The sequence below is a fragment of the Dicentrarchus labrax genome, unplaced genomic scaffold, assembly GCF_905237075.1.
Source record: "Dicentrarchus labrax unplaced genomic scaffold, dlabrax2021, whole genome shotgun sequence".
In the NCBI taxonomy this organism is placed as follows: Eukaryota; Metazoa; Chordata; class Actinopteri; family Moronidae; genus Dicentrarchus; species Dicentrarchus labrax.
The window spans coordinates 5,909,779-5,926,231 of NW_026136715.1; the positions used below are offsets into that span (position 1 = coordinate 5,909,779).

Consider the following 16,453-nt stretch of genomic DNA (forward strand, 5'->3'; position numbering starts at 1 on the left):
AATGTTACAAGATACTGTTTTTATACATTTTAACTTTGGAGTTCAAGCTTTACTATTAATCTGAACTCTGAACCATTGGAAAAAGCTTATGCTAAAGCTAAAATAGGATGTCTATTTGAATAAGTACAACATACTTAAAAGTAGAATGCAAACATTGTGTGTACTGTACGCACTCTGCAAAACTTGACATGTAATGTACAATGTTTTCTGTTGGTCTTTGTCAAATTACTATTACCTACAGTTTCCCCATTCGATGTCTGATGATAGGGGATTTCATATAAGGTTTAGTTTAAAGGTTATGAAAGACAAATCACATGCAACTAATTCATGTAAAGTTCAAGTCAAAGTATTGTTTCATTAATAAAAAACACAAACGTTCAAAGTTCACATTACAGGAATTTTATTTAGGACAGAGCAAAACTGGCATTTTAAACTTTACTCTGAACAGCCAAACTGGTAACTAATAGACAAACATTTCTTGTATTGTATTTAAGAACTTTAGAAGTTTAGCTAATGCCTTTGTGTCCCTTTTAGTACTCCTCTCCTTCCTCCTCTCCCTCACCCTCAATGGAGTCGACTCCAACCTCCTCATAATCCTTCTCCAGAGCTGCCATGTCCTCTCTGGCCTCAGAGAACTCTCCCTCCTCCATACCCTCACCCACATACCAGTGAACAAAGGCACGCTTAGCGTACATCAGATCAAACTTGTGGTCGAGCCGAGCCCAGGCCTCTGCAATAGCAGTGGTGTTGCTCAGCATGCACACAGCCCTCTGGACCTTGGCCAGATCTCCACCAGGGACTACAGTGGGTGGCTGGTAGTTGATACCAACTTTGAAACCAGTGGGACACCAGTCCACAAACTGGATGGAGCGCTTGGTTTTGATAGTGGCAATGGCAGCATTCACATCTTTGGGCACCACATCACCACGATACAAAAGGCAGCAAGCCATGTACTTGCCGTGGCGAGGGTCGCATTTCACCATCTGATTGGCAGGCTCGAAGCAAGCATTGGTGATTTCAGCCACTGAGAGCTGCTCGTGGTAAGCCTTCTCAGCTGAGATAACAGGGGCATAGGTGGCAAGAGGGAAGTGGATACGGGGATATGGCACCAAGTTGGTCTGGAACTCTGTCAGATCAACATTGAGGGCACCATCGAAGCGAAGGGAAGCAGTGATGGAGGACACGATCTGACTGATCAACCTGTTCAAGTTGGTGTAAGTGGGGCGCTCGATATCGAGGTTCCTACGGCAGATATCGTAGATGGCCTCGTTATCCACCATGAAGGCACAGTCAGAGTGCTCCAGGGTGGTGTGGGTGGTCAGGATGGAGTTGTAGGGCTCCACCACAGCGGTGGACACCTGAGGAGCTGGGTAGATGGAGAACTCCAGCTTGGACTTCTTGCCGTAGTCGACAGACAGACGCTCCATCAGCAGGGAGGTGAAACCAGACCCGGTGCCACCTCCGAAGCTGTGGAAAACCAGGAAGCCCTGAAGGCCAGTGCACTGGTCAGCCTGAGGACAGAGAGGGAGAGACACATATTAGATCAAATACAATCATTTAGTTTGATATTTTCAATAAAAATTAGGAATGGATCCCTGGTATCAAGTTCCCCACCAGTTTGCGGATCCTGTCCAGCACCAGGTCGATGATCTCTTTGCCGATGGTGTAGTGTCCGCGGGCGTAGTTGTTGGCAGCATCCTCCTTGCCGGTGATCAGCTGCTCAGGGTGGAAGAGCTGACGGTAGGTCCCAGTGCGCACCTCATCTAAGGAGACAGGTTGAGTCACAAATGACTTAAAGGGTTTGACCAAATGAAATCAAGACAACTATGGCATCTATATTCAAAGAGAGTTTACCGATGACAGTGGGCTCCAGGTCCACAAAAACAGCCCTGGGGACGTGCTTTCCGGCTCCAGTCTCGCTGAAGAAGGTGTTGAAGGAATCGTCACCTCCACCGATGGCTTTGTCGCTGGGCATCTGTCCGTCCGGCTGGATCCCATGTTCCAGGCAGTAAAGCTCCCAGCAGGCATTTCCAATCTGGACACCGGCCTGACCCACGTGGATGGAGATACACTCACGCTGGGGTGCAGACAAAGAAGATTTGGATTAAACAAGCTGAATCTGACGAAGGAAACAGACCTTCCAAAGCAGCTGTTGCTAATTGAAGTTGAAGAATTAAACAGGGGCCAAAATTAAAACAACTGGGCCTTTCCTACGTGGATTTCTCCAAAAATCAGCATTTTTTCCTCCCATCCTTTAAATGAACTGCAAGATGCTGCAGATAATAACAAACGGCTTCAGATAATTCTCCCCACCTTGCATGAAAAGCATTTATTATTCCACCTCTGGTCTATTTCTGTGTTAGCTCAGTCTACCTTTCATTGTAAAGGGTGGGGTAGGGTGGGGGGACGCATTTTCTGCTGCGACATAAGACTGTGCCTATTGCGCACAGGATTACTGTAGGGAGAGAGGATTATCTAGGTCAGACATTTGCAGCGTGCTGTTTCTTTAAAAAGACACATACACATTCTCACTGAGGTTATTTTCCAATTTATATTTCTATTTTTATTATATTTTATTTTTTTCTATTTATTTCGAAATTATAGGTGGCTTTGTTTTATGTAGCACGTAGATCTGAGAAAAATCAGAGGGATTTATCATTTCTCACAAAATGATCTTTACAGCAAGAAGCAGTGAATTCTAATCTCATATATATATTTATATAAAGGCTGCATAAATGGCCAGAAAATCAGGTTGACGAACACAATGGGGTAAACGGTGTGGAACCAGTGGTCTAACGATGCTATCTAAGCTGATTTAGAAAGGTTATGCTGGAAGAGGATTAGAAGTGTTTAGTGCATTGCATTAATGCATTAGACTACGTGAAAACCTGCTATTTTTATTTATTTATTTTGTCCTACAGCATTAATAAAAACCATTTATAGTCACGAACGGCTACAGAATATAGCAGACAAAGGAGGCAGAGACAACTGGAGAAATCCCACAGGCACGACCTACTTTCCTCCCCATCCCTTCTGATACTGGATTAAGGTTAGACTCTCAAAGCAAGGCATTTGGATATACAATGCTAGAAATGATATTTAAAATCGCACTTACCATGATGGCTTGTCGATATTATGCAATGTAATGAGACAAGCTTGAGGAGTGTTTTGTGTCTGAGATGTGCGGGTGTCTGATGATCTGCTGATGCGCCACAGTCTGCCTCTTGAGGAGGACAGGTGAAGTGCGCACATTGAAAAAAAAACCCCTCCTCCGTCTGCCGCAGTAACTGTTTCACACCCAGAAGCAAACCGAGATGCTGCAATTCAGACAAAAAACCCCCCAAAAAACTCATGTGGAGGATGTGTTGATGACATGATACTGGTGTGGTGGCTGCAAGTGCATCAAATGCTGAAATAGGGGAGTTTAATTTATCCTGGTTAAATTGGGCTGAATTAAATATTGTGAATGGTGTTTGATGTATACTATTGACCCTGAGCTGTAAATAGAACTATAACTTTAACAAGAAACATTTTTGTACCGTTTTAAATCGAGGTTGCTACTTGTTATGCTATACTTTCTATTCCCTTTCAATAGCCTAATCTTTATTTCTAATACTTTAAATTACATGCAGGAGTAGAACATATTGTATGTCTAGGGGGGTATACAGACACACAAGTAAATAAAGAGATTATACACGCAAGTTGTGTCTGCTAGAGAGAATTTTAACAGACTTTTTGATCAAATTAGATATTTCCATACATACAAATCATCAATTACAAAAAACTGAAAATATGAAAAAAAAAAATTGTGGAAATACACAATTGATGTCTTGTGAATTTTATTTTTCAAGAATCTACAGAAGCCCTGAAAGATGTTTTTTTTCACATGTGAAAACTGGTGATTTTTCCCCCCTTTTGTTTGTAGTTGTAGTACTCATTTTGGCCACCATCCCATGTTCTAAACAGGAAGGTGAGTTTTAATTTCCCATACACTTTAAACACAAGGTACATACAGTCTGTTAGCAAGTTATGTAACTGTCATTATCTTCTGCCAATAAAATATATTTTAAGGGACCAGTGTGTAGGATTTAGTGGTAAAGTAGCACATTGCAACTATAACTGAACACTGCTCACATCTGTGTTTAACTAACAATTGGCAGACATTTGTCCAATCATAAGACAGTGGATTACAGTTTTGACTTATCACGAGTTTTTATTATTTCCATCATGCATGAGGCATAAGTTTTGAGGTACTTGTTGACAGAACTGGTCTTCCACAGTCCGCCCCTCCCACCTGTCCAGTTACTCACTGGACTATTGCACTGCTGCCTTCACGCTCACAACCGGGTCGGAACTTTGACAACCACGAGCACGATCCGACATGAAAAGTAGCAAATGTATCTCATATGAGTTCATGTGACACTTTGTAGCGTTTATGTGAAAAAAAACAGAGAGGTTGCATTAAACACAACAACGTATTGTCACTTAACTAAACCACAAATACTACACCTGGTGGACTTTACGGTTAAAGCGGTACACAATGTTACGAGCTTACGAGGAAACATTGAAGGTGTCAGCAGAAGTGAGTCCCACCGCAACTCACAGTGCTCCATGTTGCACGAATAAGTGTCAGCAAGTATGTTTTCGTTTTGGAGAAACCTGAACGTAACTCGCAGTGTTATTTCTACGTCTTACAATGGGGCTGCAGCGGACTTCCTCCTCTCTCTACGGCCAGCTGTGACTGTCTGCACAAATCCCAACAGGAATTCCTCAGGGAAACGCTACAATGTGCCCCCGAGCGCCGAGTTTGTTGCGAGGGTGTCAGGGATCCCCACCATGGCCAAGTTACCCTACCAGGAGACAGCGGACGGGCTTGATGCGGCGTTTATCGGCGTCCCGATTGATACCGGGACCTCCAACCGACCTGGAGCCAGGTGGAGTTTCTCTCTGCAGCTGCTGTCCAACACTGTGGGCTTGTTGCTGCTGGCTGTGAGAAGCCTGTGTCGTTGCAACAAGAGTCACTATTACATTACTCTTTTTAACAGTAGCGCAACCTAAGTTAAAGTACTAATGCCACACAAAAAATATTAGATTACAAGAAGAAAAGTCCTGCATTTAATTTCTAGATTGAGTAAAAGTATGTAAGTATGTGAGAATGAAAATGTACCTAAAGTATTAAAAGTACTCAACGCAAAATATTAGACAGCATTGGGCAGTAACTTATTACTAGTAATAATACTTTCTCTTGTAACTAGTAGTGTAACTAATTACTGATACATTTAAGTAATATTACAATTACCACCCAAAAAATATTAGTTACAACGTTACTTTTGGTGTCAACCCAACAATCCAACAGTCCAATCCCATCCTTGGATTCATTGTTTGTCATTGTGGAGGAAAGTAGCTTGGAAGGTGGAAACGCTGGAAACAAAACTTTAATCGTTATGAGTCTGAATTTTGGGGAGAAATGACACAATTACCAATTTTTGGGGGAATAGCAGAAAAGTGATTTAACTAGTAGAGTAAATAATTACTGTTGGCAGGGAGTAATAAGTAAAGTTATGCAATTACTTTTGAAAAGAGTAATGAGTTATACATTTTTTGAGTAACTAGCCCGACACTTTTATTCCACCATTATTAGTAAAGCATTAATGTAAAAGCAGCATTTCTTCTGCAGTAGTTGGTTTAAATGGAGCTACTTTTAAAGACCTGGGAACAAACATGTACGTCTGATTATTTCCACATTATAATCCATCTACTCCTTCTATATCATAAAAAATTCCCAAATCTAGAGAAATTGTATTCTTTCTAAGTTTTCCTGCTGGATACAAGATTGCCCCTGCTTCACTGTATGTGCACTGGTAACTTCAAGTTTCTTCATCACACAGTTAGACCACTACTAGACCAGGATTGACTTTCAGCTCTACTTTTATATACTGTTTGGTACTTTAATTTTTATCAAAGCCACATATTTTATAAGCTCTATATATGTTAAGTAATTTGCAACCAAATGCTGTCAAATTAATGTTAAAAAGTACAATATTTCCCTCTGAAAGTAATAAGTGAAGTACCTCAAATTTGTACTTAGTACTTGAGTAAATCTACTTACCGTAGTCACATTCCACCACTGTAATTCTCATGGTTGTAAAGATAAATTCAAACATAATTCATAAGGAGAATAATTCTAAATAGATATATGAGTCAGATGAACATGATTTGTACGTGAAAAGTAACTATTAGCCACTACTATCAGTTCCTCTCAAAATGTACAAATGTAGTCCAGAGTGTGAAGTGGCGTAAAATGGAAATACTCAAGTAAAGAACATCAAATCGGTACTGTAATGATAACAGTCCAAAACCAGTTTCCGTCACAGCTACACTGAAATGAAATGTATTTCCTCCACTACCACAGGTTTGGTCCCCGGCAGATCAGAGTGGAATCTGCCATGCTGAGAGCTTACAACAGTGGCACCAGGGCTGCACCGTACGAGTCCCTCATGGTGGCTGATATTGGGGACGTCAATGTGAATGTGTACGACCTGAAGGACACCTGCAAACGCATCAGGGAGGCCTACAGAAAGGTCCTGGCTACTGGCTGTATTCCTCTGACTATGGGTGAGAGTGACTGGCGGTGTTTACATTTTTTTTTTACTTCTAGACAGGTCAAGATAGCTCTGTGATTGTTTTATTACAATGAAACGAAGCTATGTCTGTACAATTATTACCCATTCAAATTGCCTCGATCAAAGGTCAGACATTAAGGAGTTCTTTATGTCTGCAGGTGGCGATCACACAATCGCATATCCAATCCTGCAGGCTGTTGCTGAGAAGTAAGTAGGCCATGAGTCATTCCTGTAAATCCTGACCAAGTTACCAAGTCATCGATTGGTCAGTTATCAGAATTGTTGCTGATTAACCTTCTTCGGCTCCAGTAACTAATGAATTGTTTCAGATCTAAAGCAGATATTTTCATATACACGTTGTTATGCATTAGTAATATTATTCTGCTAACTAAATAAACTGTATGGCTTTTTGCAGGACTGTTCATTTTTTGTAGATGTCTGCCTCCCCATGACAAATCAATCATTATCTAATTTCTCGGCTAAAACCTAGACAAATTCACATCTACATTAACTACCTCTTAACCAGTTCAAACACACTCAATCTATTTGGTAATAATTTGCCAGGCATGGCCCTGTGGGTCTGGTCCATGTGGATGCTCATGCGGACACCAGTGATGTGGTCCTGGGGGAGAAGATTGGACACGGGACTCCATTCAGACGTTGTGTGGAGGAGGGGCTACTGGACTGCAAGAGAGTGGTCCAGATCGGCCTGCGTGGTTCAGGCTACTCTGCAGATTCATATGAATGGAGCCGGGCGCAGGTACCTATTACCTACTACTGCTAGAATACTGTATGTGACATAAAGCAATGGCTCAGACGAATGCCAACAGTCTGGTTTTACTGCATAGCCCAAGCAAAGTACTGAGATGTAAGTAAGCCAAGTATGACAATTAGGTCACCATCCATTAATTACTCACCCCTGTGCTTTCCCTACTGCAACATGTCAAAAGGCATATTATGTGCTGACATTCTCAGATTACTGTGACTACTGTGAAGTAACTAATGACAATTCTAGAAACATTACAGCATCTAAGAAAAACGGACAAAACGGAAAAGGACACCGAGTAATCTGTGCCCATTATAAACCTCAACTGTAGCCTGTTAGCTTAGCTTAGTATAACGACTGGAAGAAGGTGGAAACAGCCAGCATGGCTTCTTCTTGGCCGGGTGCAGTGACTTAAAACTCTGTGTTTCCAGTCAGCTAAGCTAACTGGCTGCTGGCTCCGATTTTCGATTTTCTCAACCGACTCTCGGTGGTGAATGAGACCTGAAAATAAGTATCGTAGGGGCATTTTCTGCTCTTGGGAAGTAATGATGTTGCATATTGTCCCCTTTTAAGCAAAAACTCATGATTGTCTTTGAACCAGCAACCCTGACTTGTACATTGTGCAGGGTTTCCGTGTGGTGCAAGTGGAAGAGTGTTGGTTCAAATCTCTTGCACCTCTGATGGCTGAGGTCAGGGCTCAGATGGGCAGTGGTCCAGTGTATCTCAGTTTCGACATCGATGCTCTTGACCCGGGCTTTGCCCCTGGAACAGGCACACCAGAGATAGCCGGACTTACTCCCATACAGGTAAACATGGTGAAACAGGCTTTAATCCTTCTAAACTATTTTCTGTCTTCAATGAGTTTAATCTGACACAACATTGTCATGTTACAAGTCATATAAAGAATTTACTGGTATTGTCTTTTTGAATATTGATATATTTTTATTATCTGTGTTGGCTCTAGGGAGTTGAGATTATTCGGGGCTGTCGTGGTCTAAACCTTGTTGGATGTGATCTAGTGGAGGTGTCTCCACCCTATGACACCACAGGTACTTTTCACACTTTACTTTTCATCAAATTAGTTTTGATTTAAATACAACCATTATTTATATATATATAATTTTTTCTCCACAGGGAATACTGCACTGACTGGTGCCAACCTCCTTTTTGAAATGTTGTGTGTCCTTCCAAAAATTAAATACCTGTGATCGGTACAGACCACACAGAATGGGACAGGGAGTTGGTTAACAATGAATACAGGTACTTCAATGGAGGAAAAAAGAGCAGGCTGCCCTGCTGAATAAACTGCAACAATTACAATTTAATGTTTTAATCAATAAACATTAATCATTTTATTACATCCATCCAGATGATAAATGCATGGTTCTCATGTTGGAGAGGTTGGAAGAGTCGCCTTGTATACCGTGTTCTTGTGTACTAAAACTAAAACTGGGTGACATGTACTTCCAGATTAATGTATGTTTTGTGTTGACAACCAAAGAAAGATACATGTGAAGAAGAAAACAAGATGATAAATGCACTATTGACGAGTAATTGAAATGTCCAACTGTAGCAGACATGATGTACACTAAGTTGTAAATAAAATTTGGATTCAAACAAACACAAAACTCACCCACAACATTTTGATAAATCCATGTATCTTTAAAGTTACATACCATCAGGTCCTGATATGATTATGTACAATGTTTACAACTCCAAATACCAACAGAATTATATTAATTACATTTTTACAGTCATGTTGACTAAACAAATAAATAAATCAAGCACACAAAGTTTGACTTCATTTTCATGTATTTGCTTTGTCCATACTTCTTGCCATTTGGAAAACATTCAGAATTTGAAATTGATGGATTTATGTTAACTACATACAATATATCGAGCCTATACATATATATATTACAAATGAAGCAAACATTTATGTAGAACTGGCAGGCAGCTGTTTTGACATACATTATAAGGGGGGTTGTGGTGTTTACTGCACTGTCCTTCTCCAGAAGTCAGTGGTTGCTGCTGGTGGAACTCACAAGAAAATCTCAAAATTACTGAAAAACCACTAAAAAGAAAAGCCGAGGGTCTCTTACTTCCTTCATCTATGGTTCAACATGCACAGTTTTCTAGCATGCAGAGAACAAACATAACCATAGTGAGTAATTAGATCAAAATGAACGAAGAGCTCCCTATTGTTGTGATTTATGTCAACTAGCTTATCTGTGTTCACTTTAAAGACCAAGTGGCCTCTTAAAGGCCTACATAGCCTTAAGTATAAGCAGTCCTTATAAGCAAAACCTGTCAGCTGTGGAGATGTAGAGATAAATTATTGATGTTTGTGTTAGTAATGCAGTTACTGTGTCAGTGGCACCTAAGGTATATGAAAAATGCAATGCTTCAATGCCTGACCTGACAAAGGTTTTGAGTCAGTGTTCAGGCATTACACTTTTCATTAAAGCTAATTTCCAGTAGCCTTGCACCTACAAGTGATGTGTATACAACTTTTAAAATGCCTATACTATGGCTGCACGATGGTAAAAACATCTTATTGTGATTATTTTTTACAGATATTGCGATTGCTTAATGATTCATGATTAGTGTGGGAGTGATCATCTTAGCATCACAAATTTTCAATAGAAAATTTAAATCATGAAGATGTGGTTTGTTGGGGTCTGTAGATTTGTAGGACAGGGCATCTCTTCAGCACTACTGTTCTTCACACATTTGACCTTTATCAAAAAATTTCAGCTTCCTGCTATTTGCATATTGCACTTGACCATATTGTGATTTTGATAATATTGTGATTAATTGTGCAGCCTCAGTCTGTACACTGCTTTACTTTGGATATTCACCCACTCCATAAGTCTCTAAGGGAGAAGTTCTAGTACAAACGGTCCCTTGGCCTCCTTTGCCACAGCATCATGAAAAAACGTTATTTTGCCAGAGATGACTTTTAAGTATTGATGGGGTGCTATGAGCGCCAAGGTGACTGGCTACCCATCTGTCATCTACCCAAGACAGGGTATCTACAAACACACACGCATCAACCTTTTCAATTTACATAGAGGACAAGGCTGCTGAATAATTGTGGATGATTTACAGACTCTCCATCTCTGACACCACCTGTTTCCAGACAGGCTGGATATGGATGCAACATAAGGACCAGTCAGAGGAGATCTTTATCAGGTATGGTTTTGTCAGCCAAGTCCCTCTGATTCATGCTTCAGGAAGGAAAGTTGAAGAAAGACTTGTGGCAATGACTGCAGAATGTCACAAGTCAGTTGGCACATTGTCTTTATTGGATAAGATCTAAATGTTGAGTAGAACAGAAATCAATATGAGCAGCAGACATCCTCTTCTTGTGCATATATGTTGGGGATTTTGGCACAATGTAAAACTAAAGATTGCACACTACTTGCACAGCAGGTTGCTGAATAACAATTAAATGACTGACCTTCTAAGATTTAGTAATCTTGATGAAATGTTTCACTGGACAAGAAAGGTATGAAAAATTATAATCTGAAAAGGTAGTCAATTTCCTTTGAGATATAGTGGATTATAAGTATAATGTATAACATGTAAATACTCTACAAGTACCTCAAATTTGTATTTAAATACATTACTAGACATAATTCATAGTAGGTGTATTTATAAAATATATGTATTAAAACATGTTGCTAGTTTAAGGTTGTTCATACCTCCAAACCAAAACCTCCATGCCTTGTCATGGTAAAAACTAAATATGAGGAACGTAATTTGGCAAGCTAATTGAGTGGCAGCGGCGTGCGGCGAATAAAATCAAACGTACCCTGTTGCGTGCTCTTCAGTTGACCAATCACAGCAGGCGGCGATGTAAACACGGAAGTACTCATTCAGCATCGTACAGATGCACGTATCTTAAAGCAAACTTATAATATTTATACACGAACAAGGTGTTATTTCACTTTCACAAACGTGTAGTCAGTAATTTGGCCTGCATCAGAGCATACTAAACTGCTGGCAAATGCATATCATTTTTTTGTTTATTATTTTGAATATAGTATAAGTACTGCCCCAAAGACCCAGACCCTATGAAAGCCCCTTTTCTATTATGATCACTCACTATGGTGTGATTTGTTACTCATCAATGTGATCTTTATTTGTTTAAAATCCAGAGCACAATGCGATCTTATTTAGGTAAGCACCATTTATTGGGAATAAACTCACAATGGACAGAAAGACAAAGGCTGCTGTTGAAGAGAATGCAATTCAAAATACTTTATTCAAGCCAAGCGAGCACGTAACCAGAAGTACACACAGACAATGTAATTTACACACATAAAAAACTCATCTAAAACTACAAATATGACCCATGCTGTACACAGGGATAAGGTCAAAAGTGCAGGTGCAATAATCAGTCTATACACAAGGTAAACTGACCTTTTTTGTACTGCACCTGTTCACAAATCTAATGGACTCTGCAATTCTGCTTTGTTTAACCTTAAATTATGTATTATATGTAACTATAAAATGGATAATTGCCTAAGTGGAGCAGTGTCTTCATCATAAACCATGTGGCAAGCTGGAGAAAAGATCCACAACACATGAACTGGCAGCTTTACCTAAGAAGTATTGTTCCCAATATGACTGCTTTGTGGTTATCATGCTGTCTCATGGTACTGAGGGAATCCATAATGATTGCAATAAAGAGAGCCATTCACAATAAATGTTGTTACATCATCTGGTACGTTCCAAAGTCTATTTCATTGTGGTTATCTCAGCTTAAGCACGGAGACTACGAATGTATAAAAAAAGTCTGCTTTACAAACTGAGCACAGAGTATAGCAGAAGAGAAAGACATGGGTATTTATCAGGCAGGTGTAACAAATAACACTAGAAGTGTAGGATCTAGTCTTTTGGGGGGTTTGGAGACATATTAGGGACTATCCACTTCATTCACTGATAAGTAATTTTACTCTTGGTGTAATGTCCTGTCTTACTCCAGTAGAGGGCACTCAAGTGTATTGTGTTTAGCTACAGAGACCTCTTTTAATGAAGTCTACTTCAATAATGCAGCTTTTCTTAAAAACACCTGGAACTACGTTTCAGGAATGGAAGGATTTTGACAAATATTTGATTTGAGGGCATAAAAAGTTCAATCAAAGAAAAAAGACATATCACAGAGGATAAGATCTAGTCTTCTCTGTTTAACTCTGCTGTAGTGTTTTGGACCATTCTCTTTTAAACATTCCTAAGGAAAGTCCCTCAACTTTATAGGAGTGCAATACTAAATTGCTGGAGCATTCATAAAATGTATTCCATCTACTGACATAACACTGATGTAATAAAATCCCTCTCTGTCTCTCCCCAGTGACGTGGATGTGGACGAACAGCATGTCCCAGATCAGCACATCTGTAATGGAGGAAGCTTACAAAAAATAAAAAGTAATGAAGACAATACAGACTGAGTTACAGTAGTCTGGCAATAAGAGAGGGGCAGACCTGGCTGTGCTGTCTGATGAGGAAGCTGCTGAAACAGAATTACACTATTTCACACAATGTCAAACTTATAGAAACCTTAAGGAGGAATTCTTTCCGAAATTTTAAAAATGATTCCCTGTCTTTCAAAGTTTAACAGAACGGGAGACATGACCCTTCAATCTGAGGGAAAAGAAAGAATGTGCAGTGTTGGCTGCCAAATCTGTCACTTCCTGCCACAAAAGAACAGCCAACCAGTGGAAATAGATACATCTTCATTATCTAGTTATTTCCTTAACTTCTTCTATTCATATAGTTTTTGTTAATTTCATTAACATTGTTATTATAGTAGTTGTGCTTTGGCAAAAGATGTCAAATCATGCCAATTAGGCCAATAGAAATTAATTGAATTGAATAAAGCATGTGTAAAATACATCAATACCTACCAAACCTACTACTAAACCTACTACATTTGTTTTTAAAATTTGTGTTTGTCTTTGTGGTAAAAGAGACATTATGTTTAGAGGTTTCCCCCTGATGAGGATACACTATCCATTAGTGGACCAGACGCATGTCACTGCGATATCATCCAGCAGCAACTGTCTGAGCGCGTCCGATGAACCGGACAGAGCCATCCAGCTCACCCCGAGTGAGTGAGTTTGCGTTCGAATGTGTGTATGCGTGCATTGTGTTCATTCATCTGTATTTATTTTGGTTAATGCTGGCACAGTCTTTGGGAATCAAGTCACAGCTATAGATAGACTTGACATTTTATGTATGTCCTCCCAATGGCTCTTTGACCATGTGACAAACACAGGCAGTGTCTTGGAGAGATTCAGACTCAGGGCTCCTGATACATCAAGACACTGGACTGTATCTTTGAGAAAGATGCTGACACCAGTGACTTGATGACGTAGTTATGATAGTGAGCTCCTCTCATTATACCAGCATCATTAGTTAGAGCCCAACTGAACCCTCTTGACTATAGCACTTTTTATTTTACACATCTGATTGTTGACTGTGCTCATCTCCAGGTTAATCATGAAGTCTCCCAAAGCTCTGCAAAGAACTTTACAAGAAAATGCCCAGTTCCTTTAACTTCCTCTACAAACTTTCAAAATAAAGCAATCAGCTTGTCAGTACTCACTCTCATTTTTAGCTAATGAGTCAGTTTCACCTCATAGGTTGTGATTGGAATTTTCTTGGATTATGTATTTTATCAACTTTTCTGGTTTTTGATACCTAGTAGCTATCATTTTAATTCAATAAAATTCATTAGTTAATTAAATGTGTATTTGTGGAGAAAATGAGGGTGAGGCAAGGACAGATATGACCAATATAAGAGTTAAATTAAAAAAATAGGGGGTAAAAAAATATATCCTGTGTTGCTTAATGTGTACCACAGTCCAAGGGCGTTGAGCCCCACTGAGAGCGGAAGTATTTCATATTCTTTGGCTGATCTGTTGCTCATTGTCACAGCTGTTTTCTACAGCTGCACAGTCCAGCTCCAGTTGGCAACACACTCTGTGCTACAGTTATTCTAATGTAATACACAGAGCTAGCCAGCGCTACAGTGAGTCATCTGACATCTTCCCCACCATACCTCATGTCTGAATCTAATAACGTGTACAGAGTGCAAACACAGCAATAAAACTGGGAGTCAGTCAGATATGGCTTGTGCTCATAGACCGTTCCGTAACTTAAGATTATGCAGGATCAGCTGGATAAAGTTGTCTTTCAGTAGTGACATAAAGCTGTTAATAAGCCTGACAATAATATCAGGATTTGATTATTTGCTTCTATTATTTATTCAGCCCTCTACCCCAACATAAATCCTGTGCCAGCCAGAAAAATGAGTACATAAAGCTTTTGTTACGTTTAGTTATGTCTTACATTGTTCTGAGCATATCCTTCATATACTGTAAGCAAGCTCTAAACTCCAAACACTAATAGATGATGTTTGTAAGCCACAGAGGACTTGGTCAGTGTTGGCAACACACAAGTGGAGGATGCCGCGGTATCCTGAACATTCTGTTGAATGGTACATTGGTTTTGGGAGCTATAATAATGGGTTGAGACAGTTTATACTAAACATGTTTGACACAACTTTTCCAGGAACTTTTCTGCAGACAGGAGGCAAGGGAGGAGTCCCTAAATCACACCACTGTGGTCAGTGAGATGCTTCTAGCATGCATTTACAGTCAAAGAACAGAAATGATCTCTCTGTGGCATTGAAGAAGAGTCCAAAGAGCAAGGGAACAAACTTCTGCCCTGAGGCCTGCAGTTTACTTGTGATTCAGCCTCTGAGAAGGAGCTTGTCATTTGTATGTTGCGGTCTTGAATATCATATCAACTAAAAAAGCTCAACCTCCCATCCTCTTTGGCTTGTGACCCTTAAAAAAACATGCAATCCTTTCTTACCCCTTGCATATGTCTACCAGTTTCAATAATTATAGAAAAATGCTCTTGGAAACAGAAAATGATTCATCATTGTGAAATAAGTGGAGCTTTGGGTGGCAGATATAGTTTTCTTTTGCTTTTCTCTCTTATTAATCATCTTATGACCCACAAGATTTATCTTGCGAACCCTAGCAGAGCCTTCACCAATTTCCTGCTGTTGGCATGTGGAGTATCTGTCTAATCCCCTATGACTTCTCCTCATCATGTTTTGGCCGAGTCCAAATTTTACACATGCCACCCTCATTTATCCCTCACGTTACAGCATCCACCACCCACCTGGCTAATCATTCTTTTTCTCGTTTCCTTTTTATTATGCAGCTATCACACAGGACACAGAATTCAATTTGGATTGTAAGATTTCTTTTTACATCTTACTACTAATTTAAGCTTTAAATCTGACATATTTTTGTAATCTAATTAGACTGTAAAGTTTAGAAAAAGAAATGAAAAGTGCTGCATTCATAACATACCAACCGACTTGATAAGCCCATTCTGTTTATCTTCTTTTTAGACTATTTTGGGGAACAAATGAGAACATTTCTATTCAGGGTTCAGTTTTTAATTGGCAGCAGCTGTTCTCTCAAATCTCTGAGTGTTAAAGTATGCTCTTTACAGTAATTACATGAATAGACACAAAGATAGTCTTACTCACAGCTCCTGACTTCAGTCCTGATAACATATTTCTGTGTGTGTCTTACATTTAGGACATGTCTCTGACGGGACAGCAAGACAGGACAGTTCATTATGTTTTTATTTTTACTTGAGGCTTGAGTTGGTCCTTTGTATGGAGAAGTAATTTTTGTCTTAGGTGCAATTCCCCTTCTTTCTCCACCAGAGGGCACTTAATCCTCAAGTATGCTGTGTTAAGACAGAGTCTGCAACAGTAGTTCTATTATCTACCAAAAATAAGAGATTCTCAGTCTTTTAATAACCAAGAGCTTTCCATAAAAAAACAACAACATATAATTGGCATTATTTCTTCAGTAAAACACTGAGAGCGTGTTTCAGGAATGCCAGTAAGGACTTTAAAAAAAAATATGTGTCTTGAGGGCATGAAAAGCACACATGTGGAGCAGGTTTATTGCCCAATCGAAGAGAAAGCACACATCTCTGTGGATTACATGCAGTCTTCTTTGTT

The 16,453-nt window shown here is 39.6% G+C and overlaps 2 protein-coding genes across 2 annotated transcripts; one reads left to right on the forward strand and one right to left on the reverse strand.

The window, feature by feature from the left end:
- Positions 1-383: 383 nt before the first annotated feature.
- LOC127377060 (tubulin alpha-1B chain) lies at positions 384-3,237 on the reverse strand. The gene is made up of 4 exons (XM_051424635.1): positions 3,116-3,237; positions 1,855-2,077; positions 1,615-1,763; positions 384-1,511 (listed from the first exon to the last, which is right to left on the reverse strand). Exons 1-4 carry the CDS (start codon positions 3,116-3,118, stop codon positions 531-533), a joined length of 1,356 nt encoding a protein of 451 aa, XP_051280595.1. The 5' UTR covers positions 3,119-3,237; the 3' UTR covers positions 384-530.
- A 1,327-nt stretch (positions 3,238-4,564) lies between these two features.
- agmat (agmatine ureohydrolase (agmatinase)) lies at positions 4,565-9,182 on the forward strand. Its single transcript, XM_051424636.1, has 7 exons — positions 4,565-4,934; positions 6,413-6,615; positions 6,782-6,830; positions 7,188-7,383; positions 8,016-8,195; positions 8,354-8,438; positions 8,524-9,182. The coding sequence occupies exons 1-7, from the start codon at positions 4,639-4,641 to the stop codon at positions 8,595-8,597; spliced, it is 1,083 nt and encodes a 360-aa protein (XP_051280596.1). The 5' UTR covers positions 4,565-4,638; the 3' UTR covers positions 8,598-9,182.
- The last annotated feature ends 7,271 nt before the right edge of the window (positions 9,183-16,453 follow it).